The 17343-nt window shown below is 46.9% G+C and overlaps 2 protein-coding genes across 3 annotated transcripts in view; one reads left to right on the top strand and one right to left on the bottom strand.

Moving 5' to 3' along the window:
• LOC146338637 (ligand of Numb protein X 2-like) overlaps positions 1–4202 on the top strand; it is a 64820-nt gene extending 60618 nt beyond the window's left edge. The window contains exon 10 of the mRNA XM_084814177.1: positions 981–4202. Coding sequence (XP_084670303.1) covers positions 981–1116 — 136 coding nt within the window. The 3' untranslated portion in view covers positions 1117–4202. The remainder of the gene's footprint in view (positions 1–980) is intronic.
• Positions 4203–5286: 1084 nt separating this feature from the next.
• The window catches only part of LOC146338636 (uncharacterized), a 43819-nt gene continuing 31762 nt past the window's right edge, over positions 5287–17343 (bottom strand). For both annotated transcript variants that reach the window (XM_084814179.1, XM_084814178.1), the window contains exons 13-16: positions 15391–15446; positions 10139–10307; positions 7328–7486; positions 5287–6532 (exon numbers count right to left, since the gene is read on the bottom strand). In XM_084814179.1, coding sequence (XP_084670305.1) covers positions 6400–6532; positions 7328–7486; positions 10139–10307; positions 15391–15446 — 517 coding nt within the window. In that variant the 3' untranslated portion in view covers positions 5287–6399. The remainder of the gene's footprint in view (positions 6533–7327; positions 7487–10138; positions 10308–15390; positions 15447–17343) is intronic.

Here is a 17343-nt window from a genome sequence, read left to right as displayed (position 1 = left end):
TTGCTTCTGCCTTCCTTGTGAAATCCCTGGTGTTATACACAGTAACTTCCTTTTTGAAAAAACACCCCCCCCCTCCACTCCCAGTTAGTCAGGATGAGATTGGTTCTTCAGTTCTTAGTGCTGATGAGCCCAGGGCAGTGACTCACGCAGATAATGTGCAGCTGCCTCTGGGGCAGGTAATTCTGCTGCTTCTCTGCACCAGAAGTGATTAGATGGTCTAATGACACCTGGTGCAGCATTACCTATCTCCAGTGGGAGCTGATCAGAAGGATATAAGGTCAGAACAGTAAATCTTGCAGAGATGCAGCAGGCAGCCTCCTTTAAGGGTGGGTAACTCTAGCCCTACTCAGTTGTTCAGACAAATGTGAGAGAGGTGAAAGGGGGTAGTGGCTGTGGGGCCCTGCCCTGTGTCCCCCTGTATGCTGGTGCTACCCCTCTTAACTTTTCTGTGGAGCTTGAAGGTCTAAAGGGAGATTCTAAGTGCATTCAGCTGGACACACTTAAAATCTCCCTGCAGACCTCCATGCTCAGTGGGCAAAGGTCTGCAGCAGGAATGGGAGATGTTGGAGGTGAGGCTTCTGTGTGCAGCCCCACTGCCCTCTTCATGAGTTCATGCCTGTTCAGTGAATGTCTGAAGAGGGCTACCACTGCCTCTCTCTAGGGAGAGATGGAGTTATTTGCCCAAAGTGGAGGGTACTTGGGCGAGGGCAAGGCTAGAGCAGTGAATCATGCAGAGAGACAGTGGGCATCTGCCTCTGTGGGCAGGTCCTTTGGGCTCAAAGAAGCCTCCAATTATTTGTCTTTCTCAGGGCATTCTTGTGTGCCTGCCATCTTGAGGCTTATTGGTCTATTCAGGCTGTGTGCATGTTTTGCTAAGTAATGTTGTTGTTTAACACACTGTAAACTTCTATTTTTACTGTAGCAATGGCAACACACCAAGAGCTTTACCCTAACAGTGATATTTTCTCTTTCCTGATTAGGTGTGGGGATGAAATTGTGGCAGTAAATGGAGTGTCTGCAGTAGGAATGAGCAATGGTGAGCTGATTCCCATGCTGAAGGAACAGCGCAATAAAGTAACTCTTACTGTGGTGTCCTGGCCTGGTAGCCTTGTGTAAGAAGTAAACTCTAATCCAAAGATGAATTTAGGAACTACTTTGGTGCCAGGTTTCAAGGCCTGGCGTGATGAACCAACCAAGGAAACTGAGCTTGCCTAACGTAGCTGTCCTCAAGGCCACCACCATGAGCCCCAATCCTAAGCAAAAGGCAAATGTAGCTTGTTGATAGGATTTGATTTTTAGACCCAACTCCCTGGCGAAGGAAGCCATACTTTAGTGAGCAATTTGAGTTCTAAAATTTTATGAGTGTTGCTTTTTCATGTCCTTACATATGTTGAACAAGTGAACTCTGAGCCTAAAAACTCCTATTTTAATCCGCTCAGATAAATGATTACAAGCAGAGCTTGTAAAGGTTTGCAAGATGACTTATAGTCCTTCATATAGTCAATCATATTGCCTAATGTTTAACTTTGGTGGTAACTTTAAAGATGTTGACCAATAAATACAGCAAGAGGTCATTAAGGGTTGCCTCACATCAGCTATTGTTCCTTTTCATGGTAGGTCCAATGGGAATGTGAGTTCCATTGTTTTGGTAAGAGTCGCAGATATGTGGGGCCCGTTTTTCAGCTCTCTTCTCTTAAACTCGAGGCCACTTGCAATGTCACATTTGCCTCTGATCACTTGTGATTTCTGTCTGAGGACATGATGTGCTTGTGTGATGTCCACCACAGCAGCCACCTACTGCTTTGAAACAGGATGTTCACTGCTGTTGAGAATGAGGAGCAGTGGAATAATGTTGCCACAGATGCATTACTGAATTGGAGATCTCTAAGCATGTCTCTGTATCATCTCTGCTTGTTACCTTCTAGGCTGCTGGGCTTCTCTCAGCAGGGTACATACAGGTGCTGTGTCTTCTTACTGTCCATTAATCACTTCAGAGAGAATACAGATAGCCTCTGGAAGAGTTGTGGGTTGGCATCTTATACCACTAAATGGGACAACCCTACAACTTGGGGGGGTCAAACAGATGGCCATGGTACCTCTGCAGACAATGGAGGCCGCATGTTACGCTCCAACAGAAGTCCAGCCAGACTTTCAGTGAACGGTCTTCAGGCCAAAGAGGATGTGATGGCAGCAGAATTGGGCCTGCTGCTGAAACCCTATAAGCAGTGTGTGGGGAGAATTTAAAGTGCAGCATGGCTGCCCAGGAAGGGGGATCTGAACCCTCCCTCTGACTCATCCATTCTCCCCTTTCCCCAAACCCTCTTCTGTTACTATAGTTGTTCTTCTCCGGTCCAGGTGTCTGGTCACAGAACCCTGGGAGAAAAATGGTTAGAAAAGGTAGTTTCAGGGAAATGCATAGGTGGCAGGGAGGCTTCTCATATTGTGCTTTTAAATGCCTCCTTCCTTCCTCTCAACTGTGTAGGGAATCAATAAAACCTGGGTCAGATCCTGCCACTGCCCTGTCTAGCTGTGTGCCCTTACTAGAAAAAGGAGAGAGGGAGGTGAACAGCTATTCATCTTACGTAGGTTGGAAGAAACCAATCAAAGCAACTTCTTCTCTCTGTTGTTGTCCTCTTTCCCACCCACAACATGATGGCTTAGGAAAAGAGCTGCCTGAAGTCATGAGGCTCTTCTTGTTGACTGTTTCTTCAGGGTTTAAGATCCAAGTAGGTTTACCATCCTTTTTCTTAGCAGGGGATCTGTGTTGTTAACAGCTGTATGGCAGGTAGAAAATCCAACCAGCCCAGCCTTTCTTAATATGGAGATACGGTGGAGAAAGCTACACCTGTAGATAAAATTCAGTTAAATAGTCGCTAAGTACACTCGTGTGTGTGTGTGTGTGCACGCGCGTGCGCGTGCATGCATGTTCATTCTTCAACCCTAAAGATAAGTTGACAGGACTCGGGATAAGAACGCCCTTTTAATCTCAGTAAGTTGTACTCTTTTTCCGTACACAACCATAACTCCAGGCTAGTCTCTATAAAGATAGGCTTGTTTACATTTAACTATGCAGTTATGGTACTAGTTCAAGATCCTGTTCTTTTATTAATTGTTTCATGACCTACCAAGTGATTCTATGAGCCTAGCTGTTAGCTTAAGTTTCTTTGTGGTTGTAGACGGAGATAGTGTACCATACTTATGGAAGCTTCCTCAGTAGTGTGGCCTGCTCCTTTCTTCTATTATCAGGGATTTCCAGGTACTTGGTTTGCAGAATGCTTTTAGTCAGCTGTAAGTCTCTGCCTCAGTTTAAATGTCAGAGACCCCCGGGAAATACTTAGCTTACCTGCACTCCACAGAGAGGTGTAATGTTTGAAAGACTCTTGCCCCAGCTCTTCATGCTGATGGCATGTGTGTGTATATATATATCTATATATATAGATAGATATATTTTAGGAGATGGCTGTGTTTGCAGCCTGATGCTGCACTCATATTGGCTTTTTGTGCATGTCACAGTTAAGCTCTCTTACGCCTTTCAGCTCAGGCCTGTTCTCCAGTTGTGTAATGACTGTTGAAATCAGACTGACAGCTGTTTGTGAAATATCAGGACAATGGTCGAGTCTCACATGGAGTGGGAACATGGAGTGAAAAACCCCTCCAACAGGACTTAAGGGCTGATTCATACATTTAAATTGGAGGTGGTAACATGCATGCATTAACTTCACTGTCTCATTTTACTGTGGTGAGCTGCTGCTGGGGCCATGTTTGTGAAGACGCTGATCTGATTTGGGGTGGGTGTGGAGTTTTTCATACGAGGGTGATGTCCATCAGCACGTCACATGAAAATGGCTACGTGTCACAGCATACACATTGGGGGTTAATGCCTACACTTAACTGTGGTTTTAAAGGACATAAACATTTACATCTCTCTGGTAAGGACAATTGCAGCTGGCTTCAGGCTGGCCTCCTGTGGCCTCTGTAATGTTTGTCCCTTGTAACAGCTGTAAAGAGGGAGGCAGATGCCTTTTTTCAAATGAAGGGGATGTGCTGCGGGAGCAGCACCATTTCACTGTGTTGTCTTATTTCAAGGGGCCTTTAGCAATCACCAGGAAGTCTAGTAGCTATGAAATTGCTTTGTACCAAAGAATTTGTAGAAACTTAACAGATTTGTCATTGTTTTGATGCATTTATAAATTATTCTGAAGTTACTGAAGCTGTTTGGGTTTTTTGTTCTGACCAGATTGGCCCTTGTCTTAAGAGAGTTTCTGCCATAGCCTACTTCTAACTTACCTTGGGATCATATACAGGCCACTGTTCCACTGTGCCGTGGGGAACCTCACCCCCCACAGGTAAACATATACACGAGTATTTGGTCCCAGGCCCGTGGAAGAGAACCCACATCTTGCTAAGACTCCAGGGGGGAGAGCATGTAAGTTGTTCCATGGACATAAAACATCAAGAGTTGTTATCTTAGGACTAATGCTTGTGGTAAAAGGCACTTGGAGCTGACACATAGTTTGGGTCAGGGGTTGGCAGGCTGTGAAGTCAAGACTAGATAGTGAGGAAAGATGTCTGAACCCCCCTCCTTGATATCCAGTCCATTTATAGATAGTTTCAGGATCTGTTATCTGACTTCATTTCACAGCCACACGCTTACAAGGTCTTTGCACTGAGCTCTAAAATGGGGTCCGTGGGACCCATAAAACCTTTTACCACTGCATATCCATTAAACCAATAGCAGAGGCTTTACCAGTTGCTAAGCTTGCTTTACAAGCACTGAAAGACATCTCCACTGACTTAAATGAGGCTGTTTTTACCAGATGGCCCAAGTTTTTTTAAAGGAATCCTGCTAAAAACAATCCGTTGCCCACTGTATTTTGAAAGTTTGTCAACAAGTTCAGCTGCCCAGCAACATTAGAGCCACATCCATATATCGCGATCCCATACTGCTGGCATGTAGGTGCAAATGATGTGACCCTGTGTGTGTGTTACAGAAGATTCCAGGGCACATACTCGGCTCATGCAGGGCTTGTTAGGGCTCATGGTTGCCCTAGATCAACTGAGTACACCACCATTCTCCTTATAAGGGAAACGGCAAACTTTCTTTCAGAGAAGTTTGTCTGCCACTAGTGATCTTATTGAGGAACTCCTCATGAATTCCTAAGGACCCTCCCCACACACACCTTGAAAACAAAGCAATACGTTGTTTCTCCATTGGAGATGAAATGTTTTGACATAAGCACTTGCAGTCTTCCAAGACCACACAGAAATCAGCCACATTTTCAAAAAAAAAAGTTGCTTTATTTCCCACATGTTTTTCAGTTACTGATCCACTCACTGCACCATCATAGCATACAAACCAAAATACAATGGCATACTGGCTCAAGTTTCCAAGTCTGTTCATTTCATACATTCAACTTGCATGACTACGATACAAAAAAAAAAGTATAAATCTGAAACAACTTTAGGAAGTGTTTTAAATTATTTCCTGCGGATGGAAGATAATTTAAAAAGGAGGGTCCCACACAAAAGTGTGATTATCAGATTAGAATCCAGTGATGACTTCTTTACCTTTTCAAAGGAAACAGAACAGAAATATGGCGACATTTAGTGTTTTAAGAGCTATGAAAAGTGTGCCAGTGGCTTACAAATAAACTGTCAAAATTTAACATTGTTAGATTGAAAGAGGAGACGCTTGCTAGCTACAATAAATAGTTTGCACCAAACTAGTTAAGGCAAGCCTTCTGAAACAATGCTCCTGTTTAGTTCACAATGAGGCCCCTTGAACATGGCCAAGATAAAATGCTCAGCTTTTGAAGGCTCCAGTAGAAACATACTTCTCATAGAAACCTGTCAATCCATGTCCACATTGCATGGTCAGCTGGGTTGGTTGTGCTGACTTTCCACCAAGCTTTTGAGAGATTTTCATAGCTACAAAAGTGGGGGTGGGGGTGGAATGGGACTAGCATATAGAAGCCAGACTAAGCTGGCTGTCAGGAGGACCTAACACTTTTCTTCTTTAACAAAGCAGCTCTGTGTTGCTGTCACTGTCCTACTTCTTAAACAACAACCGTAAATTGCCAAATATTGTCCTATGCTGTAAGTGCATTAGTTTCCGCTGAAACTGTCTCCCATCAGAAGCCATAGGATCTGACATGATGGAGTTTACCTACATGTGGAATAATAGCTCAGTGCTTTGTTCGCAGTTGCTGTGCCGGATTTTTTCCCCCCCTCTCCAAAAAGTTTGATTGTGAGTGCAGTCTGGCTTCTCACGTGGGCAACCGGCTTCCATATTTGGGCCCCAGTCATCTCAGCCATTTCCTTAGAAAATAGAAAGTCACAGGTGACTGACTGAGAGGCTGGCCGTAGAGGTGCTGCTATTGTTTTTGGAATGCAGGCCTGCTACTCCTTGGAATCCTGTCCATTTCCCTCTGGGACACCGTCCTCACTCACTTCCTTCTCTTCTTTGCTGCGCTTGTTCTTTTTGTGCTTGTGACGCCGGTGACTCTCTCCTTCTTCACTCTCATGCTGCTTACTGAGATTGGATAAGAATGAGAAAAGGGAAAGGAAAATAGGTTTACGCTCCTTATCACACATATACGTATAACAGAATCCTTGGTGTTGCTGGGGCTTTTTTTTAGCGCTAAACATGAAGATAAGTTTACCAGCTCTTTTTCTAATACTGCAATCCATCAGCTTAACGCAGTGCACAAGAGAGAATACTACAGTATATGAAACAAAATAATAAAAGTAGTACACACTTAAATAGAGGCAGTGAATGGATACAAAACCAGCCTTAAACATTTTGCATCACCTCTGGAATATAGCCATCCACCAGCTCAAATGAGATGACTGGCCTAAGAGCTCTGGCCTTTACCCATGCCCCCTAATCTTTTGATGGGGCGGGGCGGGGGGAGAGACAGATAAATTGGGAAGATCCAGATGAGCTTGAGGTAATGACAATCTGCAGATTTTTGCCTTGAGTGGGAATAGAGGGACTCCCATCACTGATAGGATTTCAGCTTCCCTTGATCACCCATGTCACAACCTTGGTATTGCTGCACCTGAATGATATAGCGGTAGCCAGATGTGCTCTCCTGGTGAAGACCTGCCACCTTCATTCAAGCATCTTTGTAACCCCAGGGCTAAAGTACAGCTAACAACTGTGGAACTGCCCTTGAGTGTCTGGAAGCTTCCACTGATGCAGGAAAGAGGGTTAATTTTCAATCGCTAGGACTCAGACTGGAACACAGTTCTTCTCTATGGAATTTAAGCTTCCTTGGCCTGATCCTAGCTGGAGGACCCACTCTACTGATGGGGAAAGCCTTACCGCCGTGACGATTTGTGTTTGCTCCCCTCTTCTTTGTCTCTGTGCCTTCGCTCTCGGTGACGATCTTCTTGATCTCTGCTGCGATCTCTACTCCTGCGATAGTCCCGCTCAAAATCATAGCTGCGCTCCCGGCTGTAATAACGGTATCTCTCATCATCACTGGAAGGAGAGAATGGGGCAAAGAGACTTTGACGAGAGAAGGCAACTAGATTACTTGGTGTTTGAGTGTCCTCATTTGAGGATAGGCAAACTGGTGCCCACCAGATGATTTGGACTACAACTCCCATCAGTTCCAGCCAGCATGACCAATGGGCAGGGACTCCGGGAGTTGTAGTACAAAACCACATTGCCTACCCCTGTTGTAGTTAGACTGAGTTTCAGAAATGGGCCACAAGATTTACCCACTGGAACATCAGCATTGTAACATTTGTCTCAAGAAAGTTACTGAACACAACTGACAAACAGTAAGCTCATCACGAGGCACGTGAACATCCCAGAACCCATTTCTGTTGACAAACATGTACAAGTCCTTCAAAGTGTGGCAGTTTCTGCCAGACGTATTCACATTCTATCATCACAATTTACACTGTTTCTTTAGCTATCCTGGGCCTATACAGATAACCACCAGACACGTCATGGTTGTAGGAGAAATCATAGCCTCCATGTGGTGCATTCCAGACTGTTCTAAAACAGGCACATTATCCTGCTTCACTTTTCAGTGTTGGGAATGGCTGGAAAAATCTACTGCCCCATATCCTCAGATTGTCAGACAACCTCACTTTCTTTCTCCGCATGGTATTTTTGAAAAACAGAGCAATATATGTAGCACACAATAACTATGTCAGTTCTTGTCTCTGGTGCCCTTTTCCCTCATACTCCAACCTGCCCCAGGACAGAATTCCTCTTAACTCCAACCCAAGCCCAGTATAAAACTTCTCTAAACATCTGAAATACTGTGTTCCTCTTCTGCAGCCCTACCATTAAGCTGATCACTTCCCTTTCTCTTCCCTATATTTTATACACACTTAAAAAAAAGTTCTGGTGGGGAGAAAATTAGGAAGGAGAAGGCACAGGTTGATAACTTACAGAACTAAGTGGGAGGCAAACAACACAAACATTGAGAGATGTTTCTGAGACGGAAAGCCATGATTTAAAGAATATAGGCACATAGGAAGCTCCCTTATATGCAGACCCTTGGACCATCTAGCCCAATATTGTCAACACTGACTGGAAGCAGCTCTCCAGGGATTCAAGCAGGAATTTCCCCAGCCCTACCTGGAGATGTTGGGAACTGAATCTAGGACCTCCTGCATGCCAATCATGCACTCTACCACTGAGCCATGGGCCTCCCCACATACCCTACACCCCCACAGGCACTGGCAGAAGCCACTTCCTTGGATTCTCTATAGCAACCCAAAGTGTGTTGTGGGAGGCTGTCCGATCAGATCACACCACTGGTGCTGTGTGTGGGTCTCCAGCACTGTGGTCACTAGGCATTCCAGGAAGCCTTTTACGGTCTCAGTATGTTTACATCCTTCCCTGCCTTCCCACAATCCTCTCCCAGCAACGGGCTCGCTGCTCTTCTTTTCAAGGCTCCGTTGGTAAACAACCACCACAAAACTGTATACATTCTCTGCTCGCCAGAGTGAGCCATTGTCTTTGCCAAGAAGGCAAGGAAGAATGTATGCCAAGCTGGAGGGCAGAGGGGGAAGAGCAGTTGGAGAAGGAAGGAAGGCCGCCTAGTAGCGCACGATTTGTGGATTCTCCGATGGCCGAATCTCTGCAATACACGGGTGCACTCTTGCCAGTCAAAGTTTTGCACCCGATTAGATGGAAATTTACGACTTGCACATGACAGCAAAAGGCAGGCCTCTCATCATTTCTGAAACATTTGAAGCATTCTGAAAATACGGAGTAAATGCACCCTAGAGAGCAGTGAGGACCCTTGAAATAGCTGAGAAAAGGTGCCACTGACCCACCTTTTGTTGTCATATGTGAGGTGATCCTGATCAAATGCAACAGTTTCTTTCCTAAGTGAAGAACCACCCATCTTTAGGAAATACCAAAGGAATGGATGTTTATAACTGTTGTTCCTTTCTTTAAAATGGCATCAACTTTGAAATAAGGATGAGCTTCTCAGTGGTGCTTCTAACCCAGCCTTCCCCAATCTGGTGCCCTCCAGATGTATCGGACTACAACTCCCACAATCTCCTAGCTGGGAGTTGTAGTCTACCACAGCTGGAGGGCACCAGGTTGGTGAAGGCTGTTTAACTCCTGCAATCTAAACACCCGTCCCCACAACAAACAGGTACCAGGATGTATGATCTACACACTCGACTTTCCATGCCCTTGGTGCAGAGAAGTTCCAGGGGAACAGGCCAACCTTCTCCCATTACAGGCTGACCCAGAGCATTTGAAATCACATTCTGCATAAACCCTTTGACTACCATTGTAACATACAGGGCTATACACACTAGTAAGGACATCATGCTGCATCAAAGTTACAGCGGCGTCTCTGCCAAGAAACGGTGAACACACTAAATAAATTCCGGCTAATTGCATTCTACCTCTACTGTTTGAGGTAGAGGAAAAAATGGTGACAGGCGCGTAAGCCCCATTTCCCAGCCATTGGCCTTCCCTCCTCTCTTTCCAGAGACTTCACTGGGCACATTAAAGGCACAAATTTTCATTTAAACAAAGTTAGAGCCTAGGTCTACTGGACGTTGAGTTCTGCACCCAGTACCAGCTTCATGCCTGATCAGCACAATCCTGGACTACACTCATCCTGACACAAGCAACACCGGCACTCACTTGTTGCATTCACTGGCGGTGGGTGCCCGGTCGCGGTCGCTTTCCCTCTCCCTCCTTGTGCCAGAGTATTCCCAGTGACCAGTATCGGAGGCGCTGGAGCCCTTGTCCGCCGTGGTCGCCCAGGGCGCGCGAGATGGAGCAAACGGAGGGTAGCTGATGAAACCGGAATCTGCAGAGAGGGAACAGAGCCTTTCACCCCTGGTTCAGGGATTTACGCAACAGCGGAGTGGCCACACGGCCGGCTCGCCCAGCGGACCGATGGCCCTGATTCGTGCACTTCCAGTGCCTCACTTTTGCATGACGCCTGGTGCGTGATGTCTGAGCCAAACTGCTGCTTTCTCTTTGCTAGATGTTATCAACCACAATAGGCGAGTGGAAGAGACCTGGTCTCTTTCTTGCGGGAGAGGGTAACTAGGTGCAATTGTGTCAGCTGTCCGAGCCGTCTCTCTATTGCGGAAGTCGAATTTTCAGCAGCAGAGCTGGCGTGCAATACTGTCGGTGAATTCCCCAAGCACAGTCTGAAAACCAATAGATTCTATCAGCTGTTAGGAGTGAACTATCTTAACTGCTTCCCCAATGCTGTAGAGATCTGAGGATTCCAAAAAATCTGCCTTTAACCTTAAGATATTTCTATCCCATCTCTCCAGAGCTTCAACTGGCTTGCAACAAACTGTACAACAAAAAATTTAAAATAAGTCTCAAATAATAATTCTTAAAAACAGTGCCCTGCTCAGCAGCAGAATGGAAGAACCAGAAATACACACTTGGTTGTTACAGGCCTTTTGGAAGAGAGAGGTTTTATATCTCTGAAAAGCCACAAGAACCACACAGCTTTGGGCTTCGTCAGGGCAGTTGTTCCAATGATGGTAAACACTCTGCTCCTTGTTCCAGGGGTCTTTACCCCACATGTTGTGGGCATGTAGAGCAGAACATAAATAGTGGATAGGCTCATATGACAAGAGATTACATCTATGAGTCTTTGGCTGCAAAGCACTTTCAAAGAACCACCATCTTGAATTAGACCCCAAAGCTAAAATATCAGGCAGTCCAATTGCTGCAGAACAGATTGAATATAACCCCACTAACTGTAAAACAGGAACATCACTTGGCACTAGTTGAAGCATCAAACCATCTTCAAAGGCAGCCCCATGTAAAGCACATTATAGCAGTTAATCCTAGAGATTACAGAAGCATTTCCTGTTCTCAAGGAAGGGGCCCATGCAACAGACAAGCTGATAAAATGCACTCTTGGCCATTGGCGACACTGTTCATCCAGGAGCAGCTCAAGGCTCCGAACCTGACCAGGCAGGGAGATTATGATCTCGTCTTGCGGGACGGACCACGCCATCCAGACCAAAGGAGTTACGAAGCAAAGCACTGCTTCCACCTCGTCAGGATTCAATATCAACCTTATTCAACCTCATCTACTCAGACACAGCCTTCAGGGATTGGACAGAGAGAGACAGCTGCTTCTAGATGCTTAGTTAATCAAATATAGACCTTAGTGTCATTGGTGTATTGATGACACCTCACTCTAAAGTCCAGATGGTCTCTTCCTGTGGCTTCATATAGATATTAAACAGTACTGATCATAAAACAGCATTGGGAAACTTCATGTCAGGCCCCAGCAACACTGATGGTTTTGTTATTAACATTCAATCGGGGTGTGTGTGTGTGTGTGTGTGTGTGTCCAACATTGATCGGCATACCCCCCGCAATTAAGAACAGAACCACTGAAGAGCTATATAGAGGCAGTGTGGTGAATGGTTAGAGTGCTGGGCTAGGACTTGGGAGATCCAGATTCTAATCCCCGCTCAGCCATGAAGCTCACCAGTCACCAACTCTCAGCCTAACCTACCTCACAGGGTTGTTGTGAGGATGCAGTGGAGAGGAGGAGGATCATGCTGCCTTGCGGGGATGGCGGGATATAAGTTAACAAATAAATATAAACCACACTCTACTAACTGCTCATACTGGCTTATCAACAGAACAGCATCCATTCTATCAAGAACCACTGGAGAAGTCCAAAAGCATCAAAAGGGAAGAGTTCTCTTGTCCACCTCCAGACACAGGTCGTCCACAAGGGCTACTGAGGTCACGTCACACTCATTACCAGATCAAATGAAATGGATTGAGGAAAGATTTGTTATTCAGAGATGCCTGTACTTACTCTGCCACTCTGTTCAGTTACATTCCCTAAAAAAGGAAAATGTGAAGGATGCCTAAAGATGCCTAAAGGTGGCTAAACCATTCCAATCTCAAAATAGTTTCTTCGGGAGCAGATAGATCACTGGCTCCTCTAAGAGAGGAGGAAGACGCCCGCCCCCCGCCCACAAAGTGATGTGTTCGCTCAGTCATCCAGAAGGCGCTCCACTTGGCTGGTCTCACCCAGGGTTCACTCTAAACGATATGTGGCACAATTCACAGTCCCAAGCACCAAAATGCTTGGCGAACTGAGAAGTGGTCACTTTGATGCTGCAAATGAGTCGTATGGCATATGCTCGGTCATATTCAGCACAAGGCTTATGCCATTTTTGCTCCAGATTTGTCTCTACCTGTTTCACAGCCCTCAGCTCCTCTGTATGTCAGAGGGCCAAAGCATCTCCAGACTGGGAGAGTAACCATACTGGAGGGCAACCACATCAGCTGCCCCATGAACGATATGGAGCCTACTGGATTCTGGAATGTTTGGGGAGGGGAGAGTACACAGCAGGGAAGGGGAACGTGTGCCCTTCCAGATGTTGCTGGACTGCAACTCCCATCATTACTCACTATTGGCTATGCTGGCTAGGGCTGAAAGGAGTTGCAGTTCCACAGATGTTGAGGAAACTCTACGTCCATCATCCACAACAGTATCAGCAGAGTTCCCTCTATATTCCCGCCCCCCTCCTGCCAGTACATTCCGAAATCCAATAGATTCCACAAGTCTCCTGGGGCAGACCATCTTAATAACCCCCCACCCTGCATCCCTGCAGAAATGGCCAGGCAACGCCAACCATGACTTCATCAAATAATGGTCTGACCATAATGCAGGTCTAATCTCAGTATCTCTTGTCACCAAACCATCAGAATCCTGCTTAATGCAAAACTAATTCCACTTATCTAGCCATGGCAAATGAGTTAAATAACACCCCCACCCCGCCAGAGCACTCTCACTCTGTCCCATGCAAGATCTCAATCTACAACATGTTGAGCCAGATGAACAGTGCTACACCCCCATGGTTGTCAAGGCAGTCATAAATTCCTAATTGGTGCCAGACTAGAAAGAGTTTCCATGCACAGTAAAGTTCCCCCAGTTATCAAAAGCCAAGGAGACCTCAACACCATTCCCAAGGCTACCTCTCCCAGCAAGTTTGTTAGGCAATGCTCATGGTTGGTAGGTGTACAATCCCTGTTCTTCACTGTAGGGCCTGTTCACATGCCATGGCGAACCACTTCCAGTTTCCATAAAGAACCTCTGACAAGCATGATCGAAGATTGTTAGCAGGTTGTTTAGAGGCTAAGCAACTCAGCACTTAACCCAACAACAAAGCATTGGCTAACTGCTGGGCTGTTTAGAGGTTTAGACCCTAAACAACCCATCTTTCTGGGTTTGCATGTCATACTGACAACCTCCGATCGCACTGTTGGAGATTGTTTACAGAAACCAGAAGTGGCTCGCGGGCAGCGCAGGTCACCATGAACTGTGGATTAAATAACCCATGATTTGCCACCGTTACATGAGAATCGGGTCTATGTGTCCATCAAGTACATTCACTCTATATAACTGGTGTGCTGGACAGGACCCTTGGCAAGGGAGACAGAGTTGTTATGAGTCATGGCAGCTTAACCTCCAGGTTTACCTACCCTGTGCTAATGCTGCACTGGGTGCCAAGTACAGAAGCATTTAGGCCAAGGTGGGTGCGTCACCAGGTCTCAGGTATACATTCTAGGTTGCCACGTTCCTGGATGATTGTTATTTTGTTCACAAATGACCGAGCACTTAAAAACAAACTTGCACTATTCAATAGAACCTAATTTATCCTCAAGTTGGAAGAAATATTTGTGAGATGGTGTAATTTTACAAAGACAGAATCCAGAATTCTTTATTCTGGACAAGAGAAGTTAACTGAGGAACAAGGCAACCTAAGTTTTGGAAGCAGATCGTCGCAAGGTGCCTCACTAGCAAGGTCAAGGGCTGACAAAGTTGTTGCCCACCTCTTTTTCTATACCCTCTCTGGCTAAAATGGCATATTCCCCTCTTGCAGAAGAATCCCCCTCCTTGTTAGCTCTGAGCTACCCTCCCACTTGGCTAAACTCAAGGACTGCGCCTGGAACATGAAATTAGGGGCTGCTTCAAGTAACTCCAAAATGCCACCCAGGGTCGAGAACCACACAGCAAAAACCAGAACCGAGAGTTTGTGCTCTGTTCAGCTTTGCAAACAAGGCCACTGCCTGAAAGGGGATGTCTGGGGGTGGGAGAAAATGTCAGCAAATTATTCAGATGCAGCTGTAGAGAAGTATTAATAACCTGAAGCGTCTCTATGTGTCTGGGCAGCAAATAAAGAACTGTGCTTATGCCATCCCCTTTCTACTCCGTAAGGGATAAGAGGCATGGTGGTTCCAGGCTGAATGGAGGGTGCGTCTGCGTGTTCCTGACACAGGCCGGGAAGCAGCAGCCAGCTAATAAAACCAAGCAGGGCCAGTCAAAGGGAAATGGCGATCTGCTGGGACACTGATGCTGATGGCTTTCCTTAGCCGACGGAGAGACAGTGCGTGGGAAGGTTTGTGATGGTGCGTGGGCAGGTGCAAGCATGTGCAGCAGCAGGTGAATTTGGGGGCATCTTAAGGAGAGATCATTGCAAAGTTTGGGGGGATGTAGAGAAAGAGAGATGTCCCAAAAATATTATCACATCCATGACAGAAATGCAGCTGTAGGGGTTGGTGGGGGAGTGAGCCGAATTCTGTGACAAAGGGAGCCCCAAGGAAAAGACAGCAGCCACAAGCCCAAACATGCCTGGCCTGGAAGAAGCATTGCCATGCATGGCAGCGATGTAGGGTGCTCTGCTCATCCCAGGTGTCCCACGTTTGCGAGCTTGCAGAGGCCAGGATTTAGTGGCAGGTCGTTTCCAAGAGCAGACAGAATCGTGACTGTCATGGCCTCGTCCCGGGCTGCCCGCCCAGAGGCACACCGGGAAGCCTGTCTGACCCCCAATGGGCAGCAGGAGACCGCGATCCGTTCCACCCAGCAGCAGGGCCTTGGAGGGGCTCACCTGTGGAGTTATAGCCAAACGGAGGTGGTGGCCGGGTGTTGTAGCTGGCCGGCTGGCTTTGAGGAGAGAGGTGGGGAGAGAGCGCACAAGGAGAGTTAGCAACATCGAGTCTCCGTCACTAAATGTGGAGAACGAAAACAACAATGACACAATACCAAGGAGCCTTGTGGCATGTTAAAGCGGCCTTCCCCAGCTTGGCACCCTCCAGATGTGTTGGACTACAACTACGTAGCTGGCTGGTGGATGCTGGGGTTGTAGTCCAACACAACTGGAGGGCACCAGGTTGGGGAAGGCTGCTTTAAAGACTTACCGAATTTATTCTGGCATAAGCTTTTCATTTCTTGCTGACCTCGATTGGTTAGCATTTCTGCCCTGCCCCAACAGACATATGTACTGTATATAAACGTCAAACTCTCCATAATACTTTATGCATCGGATGAAGGGGCCTATGGTCCATGGAAGCTTATGCCAAAACAAATGTCTTCGTTTTGAAGGTGCCACAAGACGCCACTGTTCATGCTGCAACAAACTACCACGGCTACCCGCTGGAAACTGGGTGACGGGGGGGATTTTCTGACAAGCAGCGTCACTGGCCAACTTCCTAGATGAGTTTGTCTGTCATGGTTGCTGCAAGCCCCCCTTTCTTCAAAGCTGGGGCTTTCTGGCCTACTCCCAGGCCAGCAATCTTCTCTCCCAGCTCCTGCTGCTTTCCCTTCTACTCATTTGGACCACAACCCAGAAGCAAAACACAAACCAGATGTTGAAGGATGGAGGGAGTTGACAGGAGAACATGACAAGAGCCCTGCCAGGCCAGAGCAGTCCGCTGAGCCCAACAGCACCCTGCTCCCCACCATGGCCAACCAGCTGCCTCTCGGAAACCCACAGGCAGGGCTCACTTCCTCTGAAGACGAGATGCCATTTTCACTGCTGGGGTTATTGCCCATCGAAACCTGTACGTTCTCCCACGAATTTGCCTAATCCCTTGAAAGCCAGCCATGCCAGTGGCCATCACCACATCTGGTGGCAGCAGGTTCCATAAACGCACTGAGAACATGGGATTTGCCCAGGTTTGTAGTCCAGCCTCGCCTCTTTGTGCATCAGCTTCCCCCAACCTGGTGCCCTCCAGAAGTCTTGGACTGCAAGTCCCATCATTCCCAGCCAGCATGGCCAACTATGCTGGCTGGGAATGATGAAAGGATGCAGTCCAACACATGTGGAGGGCACCACGTTGGGGAAGGCTGTTTTACACCCTCTGCGTGTTGCGAACGGTGGTTGGGAATCAGCCCAGCACCCCTGCAGTGTGTAAAATTGGCCCCCAGCAGGTCCTGAGCTGGAGAGCAAGGAGACAGCGAGTGGGAGTTCAGCCTCCTGAACAGGCTTGGTGATGCTCTCTGAGTCCCATCGAAGCTTCTGGTCAGGCTTGCTCACTTCGGAGATGGTCGTCTGCTAAGCTATCAGCCTTCCTCGCCCCCATTTGCTTTCCTCACTTGCCCTCCACTGCCCAGGAGCTGGGCAAAACTGGGAATACTGTCCTCCAAGTGGAACGGAGAAGGAAAAAACTAAAGAGCCCTCACACCCGTCTCCAGGTACCTCTGACAGCTAAACACCAAAGAAACCTCAATATTATGGTCACGTCCAAGTCTGAGAAAGAAATTCAGGCATTGGAAGGATGCTGCATCGCCTCAGTGGACCGATAAACTGAGAAAGATGAGGGTGACCACTTTCAGCCTTGGGGGGAAAAGGATGCGCCAACTGGCATACAGCATGTGCTTCCTTTCCCTTTCCAAAGCTGATACCCAGAGCCCTCTCCAAACCCAAAGAATAACATGACCACAAGGACAATTCAACTCATCTCTTGCATCCTGTAGGTGGGACAATAGTTCATGTCATTTATTATATCTCTATGCTGCCCCATAGCCGAAGCTCTCTGGGTGGGTCACAAAGATTAAAAAC

This window comes from Heloderma suspectum, chromosome 9 (genome assembly GCF_057233095.1).
Source record: "Heloderma suspectum isolate Gila_16-S chromosome 9, 16-S_ref, whole genome shotgun sequence".
Lineage (NCBI taxonomy): Eukaryota > Metazoa > Chordata > Lepidosauria > Squamata > Helodermatidae > Heloderma > Heloderma suspectum.
This window is presented reverse-complemented; position numbering and strand designations above follow the sequence as displayed.